Source organism: Candida pseudojiufengensis, assembly GCF_024610245.1.
Source record: "Candida pseudojiufengensis strain CBS 10847 chromosome Unknown scaffold28, whole genome shotgun sequence".
Classification (NCBI taxonomy): domain Eukaryota; kingdom Fungi; phylum Ascomycota; class Pichiomycetes; order Serinales; family Debaryomycetaceae; genus Lodderomyces; species Lodderomyces pseudojiufengensis.
The window spans coordinates 70700-97715 of NW_026261549.1; the positions used below are offsets into that span (position 1 = coordinate 70700).

General features: G+C 26.3%; 10 protein-coding genes across 10 annotated transcripts; 3 read left to right on the forward strand and 7 right to left on the reverse strand. All coding sequences in view use genetic code 12, as the record gives it.

The window, feature by feature from the left end:
- Positions 1-38: 38 nt before the first annotated feature.
- On the reverse strand, positions 39-935 carry KGF55_005779 (putative serine hydrolase; the record flags this gene model as incomplete). Its single annotated transcript, XM_051760827.1, has 1 exon — positions 39-935. The coding sequence occupies one exon, from the start codon at positions 933-935 to the stop codon at positions 39-41; it is 897 nt and encodes a 298-aa protein (XP_051611539.1).
- Positions 936-1070: 135 nt separating this feature from the next.
- On the reverse strand, positions 1071-1997 carry KGF55_005780 (nucleotidase; the record flags this gene model as incomplete). The annotated part of the gene is made up of 1 exon (XM_051760828.1): positions 1071-1997. The coding sequence occupies one exon, from the start codon at positions 1995-1997 to the stop codon at positions 1071-1073; it is 927 nt and encodes a 308-aa protein (XP_051611540.1).
- Positions 1998-2354: 357 nt separating this feature from the next.
- On the reverse strand, positions 2355-4259 carry KGF55_005781 (uncharacterized protein; the record flags this gene model as incomplete). Its single annotated transcript, XM_051760829.1, has 1 exon — positions 2355-4259. One exon carries the CDS (start codon positions 4257-4259, stop codon positions 2355-2357), a length of 1905 nt encoding a protein of 634 aa, XP_051611541.1.
- A 459-nt stretch (positions 4260-4718) lies between these two features.
- Positions 4719-6170, forward strand: KGF55_005782 (metallodipeptidase; the record flags this gene model as incomplete). The annotated part of the gene is made up of 1 exon (XM_051760830.1): positions 4719-6170. One exon carries the CDS (start codon positions 4719-4721, stop codon positions 6168-6170), a length of 1452 nt encoding a protein of 483 aa, XP_051611542.1.
- A 71-nt stretch (positions 6171-6241) lies between these two features.
- Positions 6242-6832, reverse strand: KGF55_005783 (uncharacterized protein; the record flags this gene model as incomplete). Its single annotated transcript, XM_051760831.1, has 1 exon — positions 6242-6832. One exon carries the CDS (start codon positions 6830-6832, stop codon positions 6242-6244), a length of 591 nt encoding a protein of 196 aa, XP_051611543.1.
- A 704-nt stretch (positions 6833-7536) lies between these two features.
- KGF55_005784 (uncharacterized protein) lies at positions 7537-8049 on the reverse strand (the record flags this gene model as incomplete). Its single annotated transcript, XM_051760832.1, has 2 exons — positions 7537-7934; positions 8025-8049. The coding sequence occupies 2 exons, from the start codon at positions 8047-8049 to the stop codon at positions 7537-7539; spliced, it is 423 nt and encodes a 140-aa protein (XP_051611544.1).
- A 2204-nt stretch (positions 8050-10253) lies between these two features.
- KGF55_005785 (T2 family ribonuclease) lies at positions 10254-11459 on the forward strand (the record flags this gene model as incomplete). The annotated part of the gene is made up of 1 exon (XM_051760833.1): positions 10254-11459. One exon carries the CDS (start codon positions 10254-10256, stop codon positions 11457-11459), a length of 1206 nt encoding a protein of 401 aa, XP_051611545.1.
- A 495-nt stretch (positions 11460-11954) lies between these two features.
- On the reverse strand, positions 11955-13307 carry SAH1 (adenosylhomocysteinase; the record flags this gene model as incomplete). The annotated part of the gene is made up of 1 exon (XM_051760834.1): positions 11955-13307. The coding sequence occupies one exon, from the start codon at positions 13305-13307 to the stop codon at positions 11955-11957; it is 1353 nt and encodes a 450-aa protein (XP_051611546.1).
- A 696-nt stretch (positions 13308-14003) lies between these two features.
- Positions 14004-16766, reverse strand: GLN3 (nitrogen-responsive transcriptional regulator; the record flags this gene model as incomplete). Its single annotated transcript, XM_051760836.1, has 1 exon — positions 14004-16766. The coding sequence occupies one exon, from the start codon at positions 16764-16766 to the stop codon at positions 14004-14006; it is 2763 nt and encodes a 920-aa protein (XP_051611547.1).
- A 6885-nt stretch (positions 16767-23651) lies between these two features.
- Positions 23652-25465, forward strand: KGF55_005788 (uncharacterized protein; the record flags this gene model as incomplete). The annotated part of the gene is made up of 2 exons (XM_051760837.1): positions 23652-23959; positions 24025-25465. 2 exons carry the CDS (start codon positions 23652-23654, stop codon positions 25463-25465), a joined length of 1749 nt encoding a protein of 582 aa, XP_051611548.1.
- Positions 25466-27016: the final 1551 nt, after the last annotated feature.

Sequence of the window (27016 nt, forward strand, 5' to 3'; positions counted from 1 at the left end):
AATCATAATTAAAAGTTCTTAAATGCATAGATTAAAGCTTAAGCTTTCCCAAATCCTTCCATCATATCCAATAACGATTCAATATCATCCTTGGTATCTAATTTAGATTTCTTTTCATTAACGTCACCTTTTCCAGGTTGATTCGTTACTTTCTCATTATCATCCTTTGTCACACTCTGAATCCAATTTACAACTTGATCAATGTATAGCTTAGAATTTGGAACAAAATGTCCACCAGGATGTTTTAGTAAATCAGATTTAGGTTTGGTGATGTTGTACAACGACAAACTTCTGACTTCATCAACAACGGTATCTAACTCACCATAAACATGTAGATACTTCAAATCTGGATTTAATTCTTCATCATAATATGAATTATATTTATCATTTTTTGACGATTTTGATGTGTCTAATTTAAAACCAGAATATAGTATTACAAATTTCAATGGATTCTTTGTATTAAATAAGTTTTGAAAATTTTCAGCAATTAACCCTGCAAATGAAGCACCTTGAGAGAACCCAATTAGTCCTACTATAGGCAATTCTTTATCTTCTTCACTTTCTTTTGATATTTCCTTATTTTGAGACTCATCGTCAGGTATTAAAATACCATTCTCTATATAATTTCGTATTGAATCAATTGATTTGTCCAAGTCAATAGAGTCATTTGTATGATCGTTTTTAATCCACCATCCACGATATGTTACATCTTGATTGTCACTAGATCCAAATTTCGATAAGGAATCTGTCGTAGGTAAGTCTGAAGGTTGTAAAACATATGGACCGTTTAAGTATTTACATTTGTAACCTAACTTCAAAATTTTTTTCCTTAATGCTGATGTTTTTGCATAGAATATCGATGAATTTTGGGTATAACCATGTAAAAATAGGATCACCCCTTTGAATTTGGTGATTTGTTGGTTTTTAGTTGTCATATGAGAATGTTAATAAAGTAAGAAATTGTGGTTCAAATTCTAAATTTTTTGCAATCAAATTTGGTTATAGAGATAACAAATTTAAATTCTATCAAACTTCTATATTTATTTTTAAATCTAAGAACTATACACTAATCATAACTCATTATTTGAATCAATACCTATAAGTTTCGGTAATTCAGCGAAATTCAGTAAAATCAATATCTTTCGATTTTCACCTTTATAGTATCTCTTAAAATCATCTTTTGATTTTAACTTTTCCAAATCTTTAGATTCCTCCACGTAGTGAACAACGTGACCCACACCTAGATCAAAAGCAGCTTTAACATTCAATTCACTATCATCGATAAACCATTGCTTTTGTAAAACTCTTTCATCATGATAATCTAATCTAGTCTTATCAAATACATTTAAAAAATATTGTTTCATTGGTTTACAAATTATTGGAAACTTAGAATAATCACAATAAGTTAAACCATAAAATAAATCACCAATACCTAAAAAGCTAATAACTCTCAAAGCATGATTCTTATATGCATTTGTAACTAACCACAAGTAATCAAATTTTCCAGAATTTTTTATAGTCAACAAAGTATCTCTTAAAGGTTTATCATAACGTAAAACAGCATGTAAATCTAAGGCATCATCTACTTTTGAATTATATTCTAAAGCATCTACTTTGTGGTTTCTCACTAATCCCTCAATAGCCAATCCGTAGGTTTTATAATAATTCAAGTGTAATTTAGAAGCTTCTTCATCATTCAATTTCAAACTATTTTTAAAATAATCATGAATCTTTACTTGCATCATTTCGAATATCCTTGTTGATTTTTGATATAAACAATTATCAATGTCAAAATAAAAAATGGTTTTATTTGATTCTTGTTCCGATACTGGTCCATATCCAAAAGGTAAGCTTACTTTACGACCAGGTTTTGCATTTTCCAACTCTGTTAGTTCTGGGTTAATGTATGTAACCGGTTGACCCCTAGACAATGAGTTCGGGATATTGTTGTTGACGCTACTATCAAGTGATTGAGTTGGTTCTGATTCAATAGTCATGTTCGTAATAAATCTGTAATTTAATCTAGAAGTTACCCTTATATTATCTTGCCGCAAATTTCTTCTATTCACTATCAATCTTATCATATAAATCTATGTAGACTCATGTAGTTTTCATGTCTAGTCTCTTGTTGGAAATAAGTTGTAAATTTAAATGATGGAATACAATTCTAGAGTAATGATATTCATTTTATTATTTCGTCATACTAAACACAAAAGCGCTATTATTATGAATCTATCTATAAACACGTTTTAAATTTACTAACCGACCTGAAACAACCGAATACTTTTTCACTGTAACTATAACATTTCTTTACACCAGTTATCTCAACTTAAGTGTGTTACTAAGTAACTTCCTTAAACCAGGTAGAAGAAATCGTTGCTGACTAACTTCAAATCATAGTCTAATTTATCAATTTGAAAACTTAAATCTTGATGAATATCAGTCAAAAAATTGACCATTTCTTCTCTGTCAAAACTGTACTGAAATTTTGTGGCACCATTGTCATTGGATTTATTCATATTTTCAATTACTAGATCTATTTTGATTCCACCCAATTTTCTTATCAATTCATAGCAATTATGTTGAATTTTTTCGATTGAAACTTTTAAAGATTTTAATGATTTGATGTTTTGAGCTTTAGTTGAATTTAGGTTGAATGGATTTATTAGTAAAAACATTAAAACTTTGATTTTGTAATAATACAAATACACAAGATTAGCCAGATTGAGGTCATTAAGATGCAATGAGTTTGTTATGTCATCAGGAATTACCAAGTTATTTGCAATTTGATAGATGATGTTCGCTTTCGAATGCTTTGTAGTTAATTTATTATTATAATTTTCACTTAGTATAAATCTTAAATTTAGTTCAACTATAATGTTACTCAATTTATTCAAATTTTGTAGTCGTAGGTTTATTTGATTCAGATTATCTGTTAAAAATGTGATATTAAGAAGTTTGATTATATTATATTGCAACTCATAGTCTATTTTTTTAACCCTTTCCACAGAATCGTTTGACCCAAAATTGGTTTTTATATTTACGATTGTATCAAATAACAAATCAAGCAAAACATTTTCATCTAATTTTCTCACAAAAATGGGGAATATGCTTGTAATAAATTGATGTAACAGTCTTAATTCATTCTTATTTACATTGTAATCATTCAAAATACAAATAAAAATCGTTATCAAGTTTCGAAAATCGAACTTTTCTCTTTGATTATTCAAAATAGCATGAAAAATTATTGTAAATCTTGACAACTGGACATTTAAATTGTTATTTATTTCGGAAATTTTTATCGGAAGATTAAGACTATCACTACTCAATATCCTAAATGATGAGAGACTTATGATTTTTGAGTCAAGTCCGAATGTGCTGATCAAATTATCAAAATCCTCGTTTCCAATAAATAGTGAGCTGTCTTCGTCGATTGAGTTATAATATTCAATGATTGAATTCAAATATTGTAAGTTGGTCAGGAATAGACTTTTAATTATAAAACTTTTAGGATCGGGAAAGCTTTTTAGTATATTTTCAACGGCCAACTCTGGATTGTTGGATATTAAAAACTTTAGGGATCTTTTGATGCTTAAGTTGGTTGGATTGAGGTCCAGTTTTGTGTTTTCATCTACTTCAACATTTTTCAAACAAAAAAAGTGTCTGCTTATCCCAAACCCATCGATGTTTGATTTGTCTTTTGAAATTAATTTTTCCAAATATGAATTATCCCTTACAATATCGAATTTCTTTACTGAATTTTTGTGCAGCCCATTGTATCCAATCGAATTATCATTTTCGTCAATAAACTCCTCCTCATTTAATTCATTCAATAATTGAAGTTTCAATTTCTCATGGTGTGTTTTTATACTTTGTTCAATTTTGTTCTGATTCTCAAAAATTTCTTTAATTTTTTGATGCTCTTTGTTGATTTTACTTAATTTATTACCATCGGTCTTAAAAATTGTGGGTACATCAATGTCAAAAATATCATCGCTTAATTTTGATCTATTTTCTCTTTTTAAACGCGGTTTATTGGATATTTGGCTATTAGATTTCGTGACGGTATAAACCTTATTGGTGGTTTTAGGTAGTGAACTCGTTGACTTTATTGGTTTTCGGGATGCAGGTGAAATGTTAGAACCATTTGATTGTGAATTTGATGCGTTATCTCGAGTATATTTCTTCACCTTTGGAGTACTAAAACCAAAAATGTCGTCATCATCTGAACTGGTTGAATCTATATCTTCAAGATCCATGGCATTCTCTTAAAGATTATATTCTCTTTCTCAAATTGATCGAAGTCTTTCAACCTTCTTGAATATGTTAACCAAAAATTAACAGTAAAGATTTTATCGCGTCAGTAATCACGTGAAAATACACGTGACAAGATAATAATTTTAATATAGTCTACATCATTATGCAAGCAAATCTTCTCATGACAGCATATATTATTACCAACTGCTCTCGTCCTGTTCAAGTGAATCACTAGAGAGAGATGTAACTCAATCACTCAATGCCAATCGAGTAGATGGCATGAATAAACTTTTTTTGCCGCATAAAACATTAAAAAAATTGAAATATGTAACACGGCGGATCAATTTTTTTGTCTAACTCCTTCTACTTTGAATGATAATTGAAAAATCTTGCAACATTTTCTTACTATATCCTTCAATTCATTTATATTTCAGCATTTAAAAACACTCGATTCACCAAAGATGTCCGAAAAATACGAGAAACTTCAATTGGAACCTTTATTTAAAACTATCGATGAGTTAAAACCACAATTTATTGAAAGATTATCAAAAGCAATTGCAATTCCATCAGTATCTTCAGATGAATCATTAAGACCAAAAGTAGTTGAAATGGCACATTTCTTAGTTGATGAATTAAAAAATTTGGGTTTTCAAGATATTCAATTAAAAGAATTAGGAATTCAACCACCACCAGTCACTGATAAAAATTTGAAATTACCACCAATTGTTTTAGGAAGATTTGGTTCAGATCCTAAAAAGAAAAATGTATTAGTTTATGGTCATTATGATGTTCAACCTGCTCTTAAAGAAGATGGATGGAGTTACGATCCTTTCAAATTAACTATAGATGAAAAAAATCAAATCTTATATGGTAGAGGGTCAACTGATGATAAAGGTCCTGTTTTAGGTTGGTTGAATGTCATTGAAGCTCATAATAAATTAGGTTGGGAATTACCTGTAAATTTGATTGTTTGTTTCGAAGGAATGGAGGAAAGTGGATCTTTAGGATTAGATGAGTTAGTTGCAAAAGAAGCTAATGCTTATTTCAAGGGAGTTGATCAAGTCACTATTTCTGATAACTATTGGTTAGGTACAACAAAACCAGTATTGACTTATGGTTTAAGAGGATGTAATTATTATCAAATCATTGTCAAGGGACCTGGTGCTGATTTACATAGTGGTATTTTCGGTGGTATAATTGCAGAACCAATGACAGATTTAATTAAAGTCATGTCTGAATTAGTTGATTCTAAAGGAAAAATTTTAATTCCAGGAGTTGAAGATATGGTTGCTCCATTAACTGAACAAGAAGATAAATTGTATGATAATATTGATTTTTCAGTTGATGAATTGAATGCGGCATCAGGATCAAACACAGCAATATATCAAAATAAGAAAGATATTTTGAAACATAGATGGAGATATCCATCTTTAACATTGCATGGTATTGAAGGTGCATTTTCAGGGGCTGGAGCTAAAACTGTTATTCCATCAAAAGTTGTTGGTAAATTTTCTATAAGAACAGTACCAAATATTGAATCTAAAAAACTAGATGAATTAGTATACAAACATATCAATGGTCTTTTTGCAAAATTGAACTCACCAAATGAATTTAAAGTTGAATTAATTCATGATGGTAATTATTGGGTATCTGATCCTTTTAATGAAAGTTTCCAAGCTGCTGCTAAAGCAACTGAAGATGTATGGGGTATTGTTCCAGATTTTACTAGAGAAGGTGGATCTATTCCAATAACTTTAACTTTTGAAAAGGAATTAGGTGTTGATGTATTGTTATTACCAATGGGTAGAGGTGATGATGGTGCTCATTCCATAAATGAAAAATTAGATATTAGTAACTACATAAATGGTTGTAAAACTTTAGGTGGTTATTTACATTATTATGGAAAAACTTAGTTTTGAATTGTTAGATGAGTATAATTAAATATTTATTAGTCTGATTACAAACTTTGTATAACGTCTAAGAGTTAAAACGGTCGAGCCCCTTTCTTGCCAACCTTGTTTACTTTAAGGTTGGTTTTGACTGATCTTGATTTTCTAGCTTCTCTATCTGAATCTGAATCTGAGTCTGAATCGATTTGATGGGCTTGAGATGAAGCAGAAGATGACTTAGTAGATTTCTTTTTCTTAGCGGAAGTAGAATTATTGTAATTGTCTGGTTTATGATTATTATTCAACTTACTCCTATTTTCATTCCTCATTTTATTTAACAAGGCATTCATAGCAATACTTCCACCATTTTTCGCGTTATTTTTGTCGGTCTCATTATTTTGATTATTACTAGTATCCTTTAAATTATTAATGTCTCTAGAATTTAAAAAATCACCAACTGTTTGTACTTTATTGCCAGCAGAAGCTAAGCTTTTCCCACTTGGAATAACTTTTAATTTTAAAAATTCATTTTGAGTATCATCTGTAGGTTGTTCTGCCTCTGACTCTACTTGTTTTTTAGGTTTTAGCCAATTCAATGCTAAATTATTGTTTTGAGCTATACTAAATTGAAACTTTGCTTGTAGCTCTTGTTTTCTTTTGATTTCTTCTCGTCTATTTGGAGCCATCTGTTATGTTAAAAAGACATTATTGATGTTGATTCCTTCTGGCTTAAAATATATGAGAGAAGAAAAGAAAGAAATTTGATGAGAAATGGGTTTTCTCACTTTAATCATAAGATGATACAAAAAATCAAAAATCAATTAATGTCACTAAGACTGTTTTGGGGATGATCTACGCAAGAACAGTTGCACATATTGACAATCGGTTGATGATTTGTCAAAAGTTAGTAAATCAAAATTAATCTACGTTTGATTAAATAGTCAAAAATTTAAATAATTGATTACGTTTTTTAAAAAACTCGTAAAACAGATTATAGAGCTTCCAGACAGGGAATTGAACCCTGGTCTACCATGCGACAAACGGTAATTCTAGCCACTAAACTATCTGGGACAATTTCAGACAAAGAATTTGTAAGAGGGTTTATAAAGTTAATATTTTTGGCCATTTTATTGCCCAACTTTTTAGAGATTAAAACGGTTGAGGTCGACAAAGAATTAATTTAAAACAAACAGGAGTTAGCATTAAACAAAGGGAAGATATAAGTAGTTTACCGCTTTCTCTGCCTTTCCTTGTTACTAATAACTTTATTTTTCTATAAACAGTATTATCAATCAGGACTTTGATCATTTAAAACATTATTATTTATATATTAGTATCTTGAAAATCTATTAACTATTAATACAATTGAATCTCCTTTTGCCACATCTATTTAAACAGGTAAAGTATTATTAACTCCAGCTAACCTATCAACTGTTGGGGCTATAAAAGGATTATTTAAAACATCTCCAATATACGGAATTGATCTTAAAAATTGTATAATTGTACCAAAAAAATCACCAAATAATCCTAATATTCCAAAACTTTCAACAATAAATCCAATAAATGATCTTTTAATTAAAATTAATATAATTCCTAATCCAAAACATATAGTACCTCTTATTTTTGTTGGTCTTGTAAAAAATGCTATAGTTCTTTGTGGACCAATTATTAAAATTAACCCAATAATAAATAATAAATTACCTAATGCTAAAAACCCTGAATCAAAAAATGTCATTATACCAAACATAAAAAAGAAAATCCCTCCTGTTGTGAAACCAACTCCAAATTCTATATTGTAATGTTAGTAAGAATTAATTGTGAAATAATCTTGGATACAATCTTATATCTAAAATTTGCAACTTGTGATATAGAACATACTTTGCCTCTCTGATAACCATATCATCTTTTGCTATTGTTAGTTATGGTGTATTGATGTATTTTAAATGTCTTGTGATAAGATTGATTTCTTAATAAATAATAATAATAAATCAAAACATTATTATTTTAATTTAAAATTCAAAAAATTGATTTTTTTTTCTATAGATCTACATGATTATTCAATGAAATAAATAGACGTGTTTACTAGATGAAGAATAGGGCATTTCCAATTGGCAGACTTGATAGTCAGCATTTATATACCCATGATTGATTTAGAATCGTTAGTTTGAGATATAATGTTACAAATTGAACTAAATGATTGTCATAAGTTGAAGTTTCAAATGCGTGATTGAAAAGGTGATACTTAGTATGAGTAGTGCTTAATACATTAATTGAATTCATCCAAATCCTCCTTTCTATGGGATTTCTGTTATTTTAATATTATCGTTAACTCAATAATACCATAAATCCTGTCACTGATCTATCCCATAACTCAATGAAATTTGGCACGAATTATATTTGGTTAACGCGTTTGATCGTGTCTGAACAATCACGGTTTCAAATCAATTTCTAATCTTTGAATGGTCGACGATGTCAAAGTTGAGATTTATAGTAAAAGGATGTAGTAATCCCCACGAAAGTGGGTCAATCACTTGATCAAAGCAACTCAATAATTGAGTTTTTCGTGGATTAATTCAACGATCAGTGAAACTGAATTCAATAGAGAAATATATAAAGATTTTAAACTGATTACATGAGAAGGTACAAGTATGATCATCCAAAATATGCTTTTCAAACCCATCTTTGAGTCTTTTAAAATTATAACGTGTTATTGGAGAGCCAATGATTTATTCTGTGTGCTGTGTGAGTTACCATCTATGAAAAATGCTGAGTAATTTGAATTACTGTACATGACATATGCTGAGTTACTTGAGTTGTCAGATCCAAGAACTGAATTTTTAATTATCACTAATATTACTATAAATGATGATGGAGTTTATAGTCATAGGAGTTTGAAGTGTGAATTATATATTTTTTGAATATATGATTATCACTATCAAAATTATAAGTAGTTATGTTGAGTTATAAGTAGTTCACATTTTACACATTTATGACTGTAATTTTCATCATCTGCTTAAGAAAATGTTAGTGATTATTAATCACGATTAAGATTCCGAAACGATCTATATCAATTGTTTGCTTTTCCATTAACATTAATTTTGTAAGGACGATATTGATTTTGCTTCCATCCTGGTAAGATCATATCTTAATCGAGAACGGTTTTAATAATAGCAGTATTAACATAAAAATTATAATACAACCAGGTCAAACGAATGAGATTAATTTGATGAGAATGATTAATTTGATGAAACTATATCGATAAGAATCTGATGGATCAAATTTTGCTCTTTCATGATAGATAAATAAATAAATTTCAAGTTAGTTAACTTCATATTCTTCGCTTCCTTTTTATTACGTATTAATTAGGTCATAACTTATTACCAGCTTTATACTTGAGCGGCATCAAAAGTTTGATAGTACGAACGGTGAACGGGCTCAAGATTTACGAAAAAAAAACGTTTTTTCATTATGTATGTTAGTATGTACTAACAGAAATATTAGTTGAAATTTCACTCCTATTCTTGATTTTTTGTACCTGAATCTATTTGTACTTATGTCATTGATAAAATTAAGTGATTTAACATGAAACTTTTCCAATTAACATTGTTTATAATTGAGAAGAGGAAATTTTTTAGTACCAAAATTCTCTTTGTTCTTTTGTTGCAATAAATATCCTTTTTATTGAATGGCCCCGTTTAAATATCCGATTCAACGTGTCCCAGTGGAATGTTTGAATGTAAAACTAGTGATGTTTATAAGCCCTTAGTTAAGACATTTTCTATTTATAATTTAGGATTACTTAACCATTAAAACGTTGGACTATTTCTATATAATATTTGAATTTGATTTAAATTATAGACAGAATAATAAATGATACAAAATCCTACTAGAAACTTATATGCAGTCATTATCATATTTTGTTTCATTATCAAATTTCCCATGTGTCTTTGATAAAACGGAATATGAAATATCCATTATAAACTTATAATTACTAAATATAAAACAATAACAATGTATTAAACAACTTAACCATTGATCATTATAAATAACACGTTCAATCCTTTTTTTTCTTCGTTTTGACAAAAATTTTTAGACAATAATTAAAAAATGAAATTTATTCTTATTACTTTAGCATATTATTCAATTCAATTAACTTCATCAGCAACAGTTTTTGATAGTAGTTGTGGATCAGATGTAAGTGAATCATGCTCATCATCATCAGCAGCATCATGTTGTTTTGAAGCACCAGGTGGAGTTTTATTACAAACTCAATTTTGGGATTATAATCCAGCTACTGGACCATCTGATTTATTTACATTACATGGTTTATGGCCAGATAATTGTGATGGTACATATGAACAATTTTGTGATACATCTATTGAAATTCCTGATGATGGAAGTACTATACAAAGTATATTAGTTGATTCATTCAATGATGAAACTTTATATAATAATTTAAATAATGTTTGGAAAGATATTAATGGTAAAGATCATTCATTATGGGCTCATGAATGGAATAAACATGGTACATGTATAAATACAATTTTACCAAAATGTTATCAAAATTATCAAACAAATGAAAATGTTTATAATTATTATAAAATTTTATATGATTTATTTGAAACTTTACCAACTTATAAATGGTTAACTGAAGCTGGAATAACACCAAGTAATTCAAAAACTTATAGTAAATCTCAAATTCAACAAGTTTTAAATTCAAATTTTGGTCAAGATGTTTATTTTAAATGTGATTCAAATAATGCTTTAAGTGAAATTTGGTACTTTCATCATATAAAAGGTTCTTTATTACAACAAAATTTTATTCCAATTGCTCCTTTATCTAATTCAAATTGTCCTTCAACTGGTATTTTGTTCCCACCAAAGGGAGGGAGTGGAGGAGGTACTGATCCTCAACCAACTACAACTCAAACTTCAGGTCCTGCTCCAACAGGTGTACCAGCAACTGGTTATATTACATTAAGTGGTAAATCTGGATGTTTAATATCAAATGGTAAATATTATACTTCAGGAACTTGTGCAACTTATCATTTTAGTTCATCATCATATGGAGGTATATCAATTTCATCATCAAAAGGTGGTTGTGGAATAGATTCTTCACAAAATTTTATATGTTCATCAACTGTTGATGCATCAAAAAATCAATTTCAAATTAAAAATGGAGAAATTGGATTTGGTGGTAATTATGATTGGTGTTTAGGTTCAAGTTCAGGATCTGGTTCAACTGCTCAAACAAATATTTATTTAAGTGATGGCTCTTGTTCATCTTTTAAAATTAATGTTTCAAGTAAATAAATTTGAAGGAAATCATTTACATTTATTTGAAGGAAATCATTTATTTTTGAAAGAATTTAAAAGTTTACTCGTAAAATTGTGTATAAAAAGTTTATAAAAAGTTTAGTTAGGTATAAAAAATAGATGTTTTGATAATTATTATTAAGAGTGTATCTTTCAATCTACAATTTCAATTGAACAAATTTGCCTAAAATCCGTTGAGGACATTCATTATACTCTATAAAAAAATAGTTAATTGTAAAAAATTTAAAAATACCTGAATTAAAAAATTTGTTTTAAATATATAAAAAAAAAATGAACAGTTGATGCATCATTAAAATTTGTTTGTTTTTTTTCGTTAAAAATGGTGTTGAAAATTTTTAAGTTTCATAATAAAATATTTCAAATTATTGTTAAGTCTGAATAATAATAAATATTAATTAATAATGTTGTTGAATTTTATTAATTAGTATTATTTTATTATTATTTTGGAAAATTAAGTTGAAATTTCAAAATTTAATATCTATAAATTTCAGCTTTAAAAGGACCTTCTTGTGGAATACCTAAATATTCAGCTTGAACATCAGTTAATTTAGTTAATTTAGCATTTAAATGATCTAAATGACATCTTGCAACAGTTTCATCTAAAATTTTTGGTAATAAATGAACTCCAATATCAAATGGACCAGATTTTGCAAATTCTGGGAATTTTTCTCTAAATTCTTTATTATTTGAATTATATAAAGCAATTTGAGCTAATACTTGATTTGAAAATGAACATGACATAACAAATGATGAATGACCAGTAGCACAACCTAAATTAACTAATCTACCATCAGCTAATAAAATAATATGACGACCATTTTTCATTAAATATCTATCAACTTGTGGTTTAATATTTATAACTGATTCAGCATTTTGTTTTAACCAAGCAACATCAATTTCAATATCAAAATGTCCAATATTACAAACAATAGCATCTTCTGGCATTTGTTCAAAATGTTTACCAACTATAATATCTCTACAACCAGTTGTTGTAACAAAAATTTGACCAATTGATGCAACATCATCCATTGGAGCAACTTGATAACCTGAAACAGCAGCTTGTAAAGCATTTATTGGATCAATTTCAGTAATAATAACTCTTGCTCCCATACCTTGTAAAGCCATTGCACAACCTTTACCAACATCACCAAATCCTGCAACAACAGCAACTTTACCAGCAATCATAACATCAGTAGCTCTTTTAATACCATCAATTAAAGATTCTCTACAACCATATAAATTATCAAATTTAGATTTTGTAACAGAATCATTAACATTAATAGCAGGAACTTTTAATTTACCATCTCTTAAAGATTTATATAAATGATGAACTCCTGTAGTAGTTTCTTCACTTAATCCATAACAATCTTTTAACATTTCTGGATATTTTTCATGAACTAAACTTGTTAAATCTCCTCCATCATCTAAAATTAAATTTAATTTTTTATCATCTTTAAAAGCAAATAATTGTTGTTCAATACACCATTGATATTCTTCTTCAGTTTCTCCTTTCCATGCAAATACTGGAACACCTGCAGCAGCTATAGCAGCAGCAGCATGATCTTGAGTTGAAAAAATATTACATGATGACCAAGTAACTTCAGCACCTAATTCAACTAAAGTTTCAATTAAAACAGCAGTTTGAATAGTCATATGTAAACATCCTGCAATTCTTGCTCCTTTTAAAGGTTTTGATGGACCATATTTTTTTCTAATATACATTAAACCTGGCATTTCATTTTCTGATAATTCAATATCTTTTCTACCAAAAGCAGCTAATGAAATATCTGCAACTTTATAATTAGTAGCTGGAGCAGTGGACATTGTTTGATTGTTCTTTTGTAGTGATTTGTTCTAATTTGTAGATCTAATGAAATCTAATAGTTTTATGAAAAGGAAAAGTTGTAAATATTAAAGCGGGTTGAAAAAATAATTAACTTTAATCTTACTGAGACAATTTTGAAAAATTTTTTGTTGGTTATAAATAAAATATTATACGTTATACATTAACTACTAATACATACAAAATTAATTAGTTAATTATTAAACGTGTACTTTTTTTTTTTTTACTATGTAAGTAGTGCGCGTTCTTATCGTATAAAACGAGAGAGTAGACCAAAACATACAGAACAACACCACGAAGTAACTCGTGCGAAAAAAAATGAAGATTCTCGCACGATACCTTATTTTTGTGTCGTTTCATATTCACATGCTTTAGCCCACAAGGTTGAAAGTTTTTAAACGATCTTGTATTCATAATCCATGGAAAAGGTTTTAGAAGTAAACGATGAACGATTCTTGACAAAGTAGATAATTATGTGACGTTTTCAATTCAATACGATCATCAAATCTACCCCAATTGTTGAGATGTGGTGAGTTTTTGATAAGAATTCGTAGCATTGAAAAAGAAACAAATTCAAATTTTATATTTACTCGATATACTTACAGTTTCTATAAAATAAGGGTATCAATCTTGAAATTCCAAATCTATATATCAATTTGACTAATTAATAAAATGAATTACATATCAAATTTTAACCAATCTAAATCTTTAATTTCTCCAGTTTTTTTATCTTTATTTTCATTTTTTGTTAAATTTAAAGTAGTTGGTAAAAAATCAGTAAATTGAGGTAATCCATTAATATTAATTGAAAATTCATTTTCAATTTGATTTTTCATAGCTAAATTATTACCACTTAAATTATTATTATTATTATTATTTAAATTTTTTAAAATTTCAAATTCTTCACTACTTTCATCTTCATCATCATAATCTTTTAATACACTAGTTACAAAAAATTCATCTTTATTATTATCAGCTGTGGTTGAAGTAGTAGTATTAGTAGTTGTACTTGTTGTTGTAGTAGTTGTTGTTGTAGTTGGATCAAACATTATTAATTCATCATCTATTCCTTGATGTTGAGTAATTGGAGGTTTACTTGCTCTATAATCTTGTAAAACTTTTTGTTTTATTGATTGTTGATTTTGAATTCTTTGATTTTGAAGTTGTTGTTGGAATGAATGAGGATGTGGTTGTTGTTGTTGTTGTTGTTGTGAAGAATATGAAGAAGGTAATAAATCAATAACATTAATTGGAGTTTCAGGAATTGATGATGGAGTTTCTTCATATAATGATGTAATATTATTATTATTATTTGAATTATTATAAAAATTTGGTGAATTTAATGAATTTGGAGTATCTATATTATCAATTATTATATTTTGTTGATGATAATTAATATTATTATTAAAATTTTGATTATTCATTATTGTACTTGAACTATTTTGACGAGAAATTGTGTGTTGAGGTTGTTGAGATGGTGCTGGTTGTTGATGTGATTGTTGATGAGATGGATGAGATTGCAGTTGTTGTTGTTGTTGAGGGATATCGAAATATGATGATTGTGGATATCTTTGATTTAATAAATTTATATTATTTGAAGTTAAAGAATTTGTTGGTGTTGAAATTGAAGTTATACTTTTTCTTGGAATATTTATTAATGAAGTACGTCTACTTAATGAATTTGATGAAATTATTGAATTATTTCTTTTAAGTGAATTTGAAAATTGTTGTTGATGTTGATGTTGATGTTGTTGAGAAGATGATGATTGTTGATATAAATTTGTAGTAGATGATGATAATAATTTATTTCTATTAATTAATGAATTATTTTGTTCAATTGAATTTGATATATTAACTTCTGATTTTTTTCTTTTAAATGGTTGATTATTATTTATAATATATGAATAAGAAGAATTTGAATTTAAAGAATTACATGGTGAAAAAGATGTTATTTGTTGATTGTTGTAGTGATCATTATTTGATGGTATTGGGATACTTTTACTATTTAACGAATTTGATAAATTTGAAATATTGGAATTATTTGAAGGTTTTGGTAATATTAAAACATTTTTTTGTAATCTTTGATTATTTAAATTATTTGAAATTGAATTTGATAAATTATTTGGTAATGAAGAAACTATTGGTGATGGTGCAATATTTATTGGTTGTTTTTTAAAAGCATTATAATTATCAAGTTTTGAATTTGAAAATGTTCCATTTAATGAGCCAATATTGGAGTTATTATTATTATTAATAGTACAAAAAGATCTTGAATTTAAAGATGATGAAGTTGGTAATGATGATTTTCTTGAATTTCTCTTTTTTATAACATCAGTTTTTAAAGATAATGGTCTTGTTGTTCCATGTAATTTAAAAAATAATCCACATGCATTACATAAAGTATTTCCATCTGCATCTTTTCTCCATAATGGTGTTTTATGAGTTTTACAATTAAAACATTCTGTTTGATTTGAGGATTCAGTTGTTGTTGCTGGGGAGGTGGTTGTAGTGGTAGATGATGTCGTAGCTATTTCTGGAGTCCGTGTAGAAGCATTTGAAACTTTTGATGGATAATTTATTTTTGATTCTTCTGTTTTTAATTTTTTTAAAGAACTTGTTAAATTTGATTTTGGTTTTAAAGTTTCTGTTTCTGAAATACTTGAAGTAGCAGTTGATGAAGATGTATTACTATTTTGTCTTGAATTATGTCTTGATGATGGTGAAGTTTCTGAATTTGGTGTTATAGCTTTAAAATTATTTGCTTGAGTATCTAATGATTGTGATTTATTATTGTTGTTGTTGTTGTTGTTGTTGTTGTTATTGTCTTTAAATTTATTCTTTGGGCTTAGTTGATAAGGTTTTATAGTTGAATTTTGTAAATCATCTATTGATAAAGGTGATAACAAATCTAATACATTATTATTATTATTATTTGTATCATTAATATCATTTATAAAATCTTGTTTTATAATTTGTTGATGCAATGAAGAATCTTGTTGTTGTAAATCATCATCAAATGAATTTGAATTATTATTCATTTTAGAATTTAATAATGATATATGATTTAATTGAGTTTTACTATTAATTTTTCTTAATTGTCTATTTTCAACTCTTGGTTGTAAATTTAATAATTTTTTTGCTGAATAAAAAATATCAACTAATGATGGACCAGATTCAAATTGTTCAAGATAATGATGAGGATTAGATTGTTTTGAGTTTGATTTATGATGATTATTTTGTTGTAGATTAGATGAATTTATATTTGAAATAGTGGTAGTATTATCACTTGATGTTGATTTAGTAGAAGATGATTTTGTCGGTATTATTTTACTTGTTATTGAATTTGTTGTTGTTTTTGAATTAAAAGATATATTATTATTGTTATTACTATCAAATTCTTTTAATGTAGTAGTAGTAGGACTGAATGATGAAGCTGTCATAATGTGATGATACTATCCCCCAAAGTTCTTTATTTCCTTCTTTTACCACCCCTTGTATTTTTTTCTAAATTCAATTTAAAAATGGTCTCAATAAAAAGTTGTTGTATGACGAGTAGACTATGGGTAGTATGATGAATATAAGATTGTACTGAAGTACTAGTTGATTATGAAATATGTTGATGTTTCTTAATATGAACTACTAATCCCTCTTCTTCTCTTTAAACAATTCGATGTTGTTGTCTATTAATAAATTGAATAATAATACAATAGAGAAGGGAAAAAAAAATTTAAATGATGGTTTAACTAACTAAATCTTAGGAAAAATTTTGTATTGTACTTGTACTTGTAATAATAAATGAATGATGAATGACTTTTTAACTTTAAATAAGATCTTCTATTGAATTTGAATAAGTTTGTGATTTGACTTATAGTATCCCTTCAATCTTTAAATGAATAATGATGTATATAAAGTTGAAATGATATTAAGGAATGAAAATAAAAATTTTTAGCTTAACAATTTAACTTAAAGGCAGAAAAAAAAATATTAAAGTATGAAAGTATGAACCAGTATTACAATAAATGAACAACAAAACTAAATAGAATAGAAGATATAGAAAGAAATAAAACATGAGATCTAACTCATTTTATAATATAATAAGTAGAACAAATCATTAAGAATCAATTTCAACCAAATTAAATTTTAAGTCAAAGAGTTTATTATCCAAAGTGTATAATTCATATCACCATTTTATTTTATTATCATCAGAAATAACATTTAAACTAAATTTGTAATGAAAAGATTAGAACATAGCTACATTCTTTAGTATATATAGGGTTGTATCGTTGATTTATTTATTTATTTATACAAAATCTTTCATTCCTTATTACTTTATTATATGTTTGGAGTAAGTAGTTGAGTATTTGGGTATAGACTAATAGTTATTTTATTTCTTTTTCACTCATAACCATTAATTAAGAGTAAGTAAGTATATTGAAACTTCTACATTTAGCAGAATTTTAATTCATACATCGAGAAGTCAAAATAATATTGAAATTATATAAACTTATAGACTATTTGGTCTATTTTCTTTCTTTATGTAAGGTTTTATTTCTTTTATCTGGAGTATGTAATACGTATAATAAAATACTTCCATACATACATATTTGTAATAGAATATGGGTGTAAAAGGTGTAAGACTAAGTACTTCATTAAATTTAATTTAATTTTAATACAAATTTTAAAACAAATTTTGATACCAATATAAAACATTTTTAAGTTACAATTTATTATTCTTCTTAGTTAGTTCAATTCTTCGTGTAATTGTCATCTAACTCATGTATTCACTCTGGTTCTCATGATATTTATTGGTAGACTACTTAGTCTAATAATACAATATATATCCTTGTATTTTTTAAATGAAAGATAAATTTGTTCCGAGGATTGAATCAACAGGTGATAAAACTATTTTACTTTCCTAGACCAAGAAAATTTTTAATATTTGAATGTAATGAATGTAATAATCCTTTTAGTTTAACACTAATTACATGATTCTAAGGTTGAATGATGTACGTTTAGTAAGTAGTAGTAGTAAAGTAATGAAAGAAAAGTAAGACAATAGGTTATATTCTTAGGCTAATACTTAACATTTAATACATTAATTAGAGGATACAAAAATAGGCTTTGTGTTTGATTGGTAGCTTAATAAGTTTAAAATTTAATAAAGTTTAGATTTACGATTTTCTATATCGTTAAATCATATTTATTTTCATGGCTAAAAGAATAAGACCACAATTCTACAATACAAATACGAATACAAATACAAATACAAATTAACTTATTTTCAAAATGTCAAAGCAATCTAAAAATATATTTAAAAAAATCAGGGGTAAATCATTAAACTTTTGGAATTACATTAGACTACAATGCAATATTCATAAATAATCTTAATTGATTCAAATTTTATTTTGGACCCCTACATGTTTAATTACAACATGATTATTATTATACACCCTCCTCCCTTTTTTTCGGGGATTTACAGTTATAACTGAATAAGATGAAAATATCTCTAAACTTATTGTCTTTAACATGAATTATAGATTTGAAGATTCCTATAACAATAGATAAAAAACATTTAAGGTTTTTAATTTTGTTATAATATTTATTATTAGTATTCTATTGTTTAAGTTTCATGATTTAATAAGTTTAATCAAGGCGATTTTATTTTAATTTTATAATTGATGATTTATACTAGATTCTTAAAATCTCAATTTTCAACTGGTTTTGATTCTTGATTTTTGAAATTACTTGTATATTAGACTATGTAAAAAATTATTAACAGACGTTTATACTTTAAATTTAAATTGAGGATTGATTAAGTAAATGGCGATTATGAAAATGAACTAAATTTAGGTCAAGAGAACTAATTTAATGTTTACATTTTGTAAATTTAATTACATTTACTTTACAAAGTTGATTCAAAATTATTTTGGTCGTTATACACTCAAAATAAAAGGTAGAATGATAAACAATTACGTTTCTCAATTATGCTAAACTTCTTTTGAATACTCTTTTCTCTTGCAAATGAGCTGTGTTACCAGTGGTTTTAATAAGAATCAAATTATGAGTTAGTTCTTAAATTCAAGGGTTGCTTTTTCAAATAGGTACCATAGTCATTTTGAAATAATTTAAATAATCATCATTGTTATTTTATATCTATTCGAAGGTCTAAGCTCTTGATTTTACAAAAGTTTTGATTTAAAGTCTTAAAACCTTATATTTACTCATCATCAATGATTTTTTAATTTGAATAGAAATCTCATTCATCCAATCTTTTTTGTTCAATATTCTGGTTAGTTTTTAAATGACCCAAAACACTATCCTCAGACTCACTAGATTTGTTTTTCTTTATTGATTATAATAAATTGGTTGAATCTATCATTTGTAAGAATTTACTTAAATTTTATAACAGTTTTATATTTATTGACTCCCGTTCAGTATGATTTATATAAACCTAATTGATTGATATTTTTTCAAGAATTTAAACTATAAATTACTGCAAGTTAAATCTAATTGATTCTAAATTTATTTTTATTTAGACAGATACAATATTTTGACTTTAACTTTTATCATTATTCTGTTTTATTATGTAGATAATTAATTAATCTTTTCTTCTTATCAAAACAAAAATTTAACCAGCATCAGGAAGCTACATTTGTGATATACTGATCTGCTAATACCTAATGATTGAGTTTTATTGAACTTTATGATATACTCTGTTTTGTAATGCCTTAATAGCTGGATGTAAATTGTAATATTTTCAAAGATCTAGTATTATCACGATAAATTGAGGTTTATTTCTCCAATTTAAAATTACAATGTTCCCAAATTTCTGCACAATTACTGATATCAATAACTTAGTTTGTAGTCGTTCTTTTTCACCATTTAATAATCCACTTTACCAATCGTTGCAATTTCAACAAATTTCATATCAAAACAATATACTTAAACCGGAAAGTCATTTATATCCATTATATTTCATTCATTCATTGATTTAATAAGTGATGTCAAGGTCTTATTTATTATTTGAAATATTCCATAATCAATGAAGATTGAAGATCAAATCAATCTTTCTTATCAACACATGCATCAGCAATTAATGAAGACATAATACGTTTATCAATTATGCCTTCTTTGATTTCTCATTAATTCATAATTGTCAGTAGGAGCAAAATTAAACAACTCAAATTAACACCAATAGAATAAAAATTATATTGAACCATCAATTTTTTATTTTCTACCTTCATTAACGATATTCGAATATTCCCCAACAACTTGGAAAATTAGAAGCATTCATTTCGTAGAATAAAGACTTTTGAATACTGTAATAAAGTTAACTTTATATTAAGTATGAAGTATATCATCAAAATAATAATAGAGTGAGTGACGCTAAAATTATGTCTTAATTTATTATTTCTGGACATCTACGAAAGTTTAAATAATTACAACTGTAAATAATGAGAAATCATCATTATCGACACGAACACTTGTTGATGAAATCAAATAAAAAGACGGGCCACCAACCACCCACATTATAGTCGAAATTTATCGTGCCATTCCAACATCGATTAAATCAATAAAGTCAAATATAGTTTTTGATAAATCTATGATCAATTTTAATTTCATGATTTATTCAGTTAATTTAGAATATTTGAAGAGGACAACAATGCTATCACACTTCAAAGAATATCGAAATGATCGATATCAATTCAAAAGCTCAAAGAGAGTATTTATCTATTATAAATTCTTACTTACTCAAAATTCCGAAATTCCAAAAGAAAGGCAATATTAGTGTATCTTGAGATTAGATCGAAGGGCAAGATTAATCAAACATTCATCAGACTTTTGGGCTCATTGTTAAAAAATAATTATATTTAAATACGTTGTGCCACTTGAAAGTGACTGATATAGATCTAACAAGTAGTTTATCATAAGTTCAAGAAATATTTGAATCATTGATCTAATTCGTAAGGAATTGTTGAAAGGAAGGTCATAAATCTATTGAACTCAAATTAGAATAAAATCCAATACACCTGACTCAATACAAATTAGACTTTAGAATACAGACGGAATTTTTAAATAGACATAACAATGAAAATAAACAATGATATTTTCAATACGAAGGATTAGAATTATTTTTATAAGAATATTTAAATTGATTGTACTTATTGATTTTAAGTTTTTTGTTGTTTGGTACTAAATTATTCGTTTTATGGATATCAGGACATTAATGAATTTGATTGTGTTAGTTAAAGATGAAGTGTGTAACTTGATTTTCTAAGGGGAAATTATTTGAATTACATCATTTGAATTTCATGCTATTTAAATCATAGAAGTAAACTGTTTATTCCGATATATCAAAAATTAATACTGCTTATTATCAAATATATCACAGATTAAACAAACATTAAAGAATCAGTATACACAATTAAAAGACTTTTAAAAAATTCACAACTGTATCATACAATCGAAACAATTGGAACAAGAGATGTCATTACAAGTTTTGAACTAATATGACTTTAAATTTGGTTTGATGAAAGGAAAATTGTATCAGATAATATAAGATTGAAACGAATTATCATCATGATAAAGAATTATTTAAATCATATAATGGTTGATTGAAAACTTTTGTTTTTGGTGTTTTTAAATTAACTGTCGCTTGAGTATCAAAGTTCAAACAAATCAATTACTTAATTGAAGATATTACTCTATTTACTATGCCTCAAAATCAAATTCAAAAATGATTTGAGATAAACTCAAAATTAAATTGTATGTTGTGACAATCTTGGCTCAAACCATCATAAATCAAATACACCAACTTGATTTTAGGACAGACTGATAACATTAAAATCAAAGTACTATCTATTTCATTATTTTTTATTTAATGGTGAGTCTCATGGTACAATGTCAGAGTATGATAAAAATTATATCTTCAATTTGGTAGTGCTCAGAATGTCGAACCAAAATCAATCATATTATTCATTCTTTGATCAAAATTAGACTTTGTTATTTATATATTCATATTGGACTACTTATCAAGATGATAATTCTTATATTTTATATCGGGAGTTTGATTTACAGGTTTGATTGAAATTAGAATCTTATCTAATTTTTGATTGAATTTGTCAAAATTTAAGGTATATTATTATTCATTAAACACCAAATATTTGTTCAAGATAAAATTACAATTTCAAAAAGAAACTTGTTAAAAAGATAATCAATTTCTAATAATTCAATTAAATGAGGATTTGAAACTTTATATTGTTCAAATATATACTGATTAAATCTAGTTCACTAATTATAATATGAGACATTATATGACACAAAAATGAATTTTTTCTGTTAAAAAAAAAAAGAATCACAAAACCATTAACTTAACTTAAGTCTTTTAAAGACTATACAAAAAAATGGCATTACAGAAAAAAGTCAATTTTACTTTTTATCATTACTTTTTACATATTCAAATACTTAAATCAAATATTCAAACACTTAAATCAATTGTGAAGATTCAACTAATACTTTACATTATCAATTAAAACACGTCAGATCAATTGATTTAATAATTATTATCAATTAATAAAAATTACACTTATCAATTAATAAACATTAATTTTTTAAAATTTATAACAGCAATTAAATTCAAATACTTAAATCAATTGTAATCAAATACATCAAATCAATTGATTTAACAATATAATCATCAATTAATAATATTACATTAACTTTTCAAAATTTACAGTATTAATTACTTTTTACAAATTCAAATATTTAAATCAATTGTAATCAAACTAATACATCAATTGATTTAATAATTACAATCATCAATTAATAATATTACATTAATTTTTTAAAATTTACAGTATTAATTACTTTTTACAAATTCAAATACTTAAATCAATTGTAATCAAACTAATACATCAATTGATTTAATAATTACAATCATCAATTAATAATATTACATTAATTTTTTAAAATTTACAGTATTAATTACTTTTTACAAATTCAAATACTTAAATCAATTGTAATCAAACTAATACATCAATTGATTTAATAATTACAATCATCAATTAATAATATTACATTAATTTTTTAAAATTTACAGTATTAATTACTTTTTACAAATTCAAATACTTAAATCAATTGTAATCAAACTAATACATCAATTGATTTAATAATTACAATCATCAATTAATAATATTACATTAATTTTTTAAAATTTACAGTATTAATTACTTTTTACAAATTCAAATAATCAATTTTAAAGACTAAATTTAATATACAATTATCAATTAATTCAAAATTTATAATTTATCTTTCAACATATTGAAATGACTTTAATTAAAAATAAAAGAGAAAAAGTCCAAATGGGCATTTATTATTATAAATATGGAGTATACAAATACAAATTGTTTAAGATAAAAACTAAACAAAAATCCAATAAATTTTTGAAAAATGTCAATTCCAAAATTAAAAATATTGGTAAAAAATCTTCAAATAATGACGAAAAATTAGAAGAATTAAAAATTAAAGAAGACAAAGAATTAAACCCACCACCATATTCCTTAACTGAAAAATTAGAAGAAGTGAAAATTGAAGATAGAAATTTAGATCCACCACCAATTTATACTATGACTCCGTCCAAAACGGACTATCCAATGGACGAAAAAGACATTTATAAGNTGTCTATGAAGTTGTACCAAGAGAATTATATGCAAATGTTGAAGAATGGTATAGAGTTTCTCCAAAAGAAGCTCTTAATTATTTAAAGAAAAATCCAAAATTGGAAAAGTTAGATGGGTTTAAGGAAGTTGAAGTTTCAAAACCAAGAGAATTAATTACAAAACCTCAACCAAAGAAAACTATGGACCAGGAACTTCTAGAAATGATTAAAGAAAGTGAAGAAAAATGCATTCGCCAAGAAACATCAAAATCTTTTCTTCAAAGAAGAAGAGCATTAACAAAAAAATTAACTATTGTTGAAAAAATCAAGGATTCCAATTGGTACAGAAAACAATTTCCACCAGATTTTTTAGTGGAACTTGAAATTGAAACCCATAATAAAATTGCATCAGATTATTTGGAAGGTCAAGATGATCCAAACTTAAGTCCTGAAGATATCATCAAAATTAAAAGATGGGGCAAGAGTACTAATCCAAGACTTAAATGGAAAGATGCTAAAAAGAAAAATGACCATAATTGTGTCGTCAGAACACTTGGCTCATTATCACTTAAAATTTCAGAAAAATTTTATTTAACCAAAAAAAGGGTTAAAAATATTTTGACCGTTAATAAAAAGGTTTCGGAAAAAGAAGATGAAAAAGAAGATGAAAAATCAATTTCATCAACTGAATTGAATTCACCAGATTTAAAATGCTCATATGAAGATGTAAAACATTTAGATCCAATTCAAGAGCAAGAAAAATCAAAAATATTCAAAAAATTCAAGAAATCTTTTAAATTTTCAAACACTAAAGTTTTATCCAACAAACTTGAAACAATTTTTGAAGTTGATTCAGAAGAAGAAGAAGAAGAAGAACCATTAACTAATGAAAATCAAGAAGAAGAAGAAGAAGAAGAAGAAGAACCATTAACTAATGAAAATCAAGAAGAAGAAGAAGAAGAAGAAGAAGAACCATTAACTAATGAAAATCAAGAAGAAGAACAAGAAGAAAATCAAGAATTAACTGATGAAATGAAAAGAAAAAGATTTTTGATTAAATTAGTTACCAGACCTAGATTACCAGTAAAGTTAGATGAATTTGGAAATTACACCAAAGAAACAAAAGAAGCCTTAGATAGACAAACTCAAAACGATTGGCTTGAATGGTTCAGATTGTGTAATGTCAAAATCTCAAATCCAGAAGAAAATCCAGAAAAAGAAGAATCAACTTTAGAACAATATGAAGATTTTTCAATTTCAGAAGAAGGATATTTTGGAGACGATGAAGAAGAATATGATACATCATTTTTAGAAGAATATGATACATCAATTTTAGAAGAATATGATCAATCAACTTTAAAAGAAGAAGGTTACCTTGCATCAGGTGAAGATGAATATCCATACGATGAAGAAGATTCATTAACTTTAGAAGAGTATGATGTCATGAAAAAAGTAGAACCCGAAAGTTTCTTATTGTTTTAAGTAAGATTTGTTTGTGAATTGGATGCTGAAACAATTTTGAAAAACCAAATGACTAGAGAATATGAAAGATTCAATGAATTTCGTAAAACTAGTTGACTTTGTATAAATTAACTTATTGAATGTCAAAATATTTAAACAATAAATTAATTATAAACTAACTAAGAAAGTTGATCAAAATTTTAGATTGGTTTTACGGTGGTTAAAGATTTTAGTTGGTCTAAATAAAAAGAATGTCACTGAAATCGGATGCTGCATTATTTTCTGGTTCTCAATTAAATTAAACTTTTTGGACAATATGAGTCAAAGATTATCAATAAATACCTTTGTCCACAGAATCAGTAAAATTTATAATTTTAGGGCGGCACATGAACATTAAAAATACCACATATCAACATTAGAAAAAAATCTAGCTATTTGGTTTATTGTTTTATCAGTCTTTTTAAGGTCATCAAGTTTTAAATAAGTTGAATATTATTAATACTGCAAATGGATCACATGAAGTAAGATTTGTTTGTGAATTGGGAGATGACTAGATTTGAAACACCTGGCTAGAGAATATAAAAGCTTCAATGAATTTCGTAAAACTGGTTGATTTTATATCATTTCAACAAGAAAGGAAATTACTTATTGAATGTGAAAAAGTTTAAACAATAAATTAATTATAAACTAAATAAGAAAGTTCATAAATATGTTAGATTGGTTTTACGGTGGTTAAAGATTTTAGTTGGTCTAAATAAAATTAAGGTCACTGAGATCGGATGCTGCATTATTTTCTGGTTCTCAATTAAATTAAACTTTTTGGACAGTATTAGTCAAAGATTATCAATAAATACCTTAGTCCACAGAATCAGTAAGATTTATAATTTTAGGGCGGCACATGAACATTAAAAATACCACATATCAACATTAGAAAAAAATCTAGCTATTTGGTTTATTGTTTTATCAGTCTTTTTAAGGTCATCAAGTTTTAAATAAGTTGAATATTATTAATACTGCAAATGGATCACATGAAGTAAGATTTGTTTGTGAATTGGGAGATGACTAGATTTGAAACACCTGGCTAGAGAATATGAAAGCTTCAATGAATTTCGTAAAACTGGTTGATTTTATATCATTTCAAATTACTTATTGAATGTGAAAAAGTTTAAACAATAAATTAATTATAAGCTCAATAAGAAAATTCATCAATATTTAGATTGGTTTTACGGTGGTTTAAGATTTTAGTTGGTCTAAATAAAAATAATGTCACTGAAATCGGATGCTGTGTTATTTTCTGGTTCTCAATTAAATTAAACTTTTTGGACAATATGAGTCAAAGATTATCAATAAATACCTTTGTCCACAGAATCAGTAAATTTATAATTTTAGGGCGGCACATGAACATTAAAATTACCACATGTCAACATTAGAAAAAAATCTAGCTATTTGGTTTTATTGTCTCATCTGTTTTTTAAGGTCATCGAATTCTTCAAAGTTTTAAGGTTACAGTTTATTATAATTTCAAAAGGTGTCAAGTTCTTCAAATTAAATGATGGTAATCAAAGCTGGTTT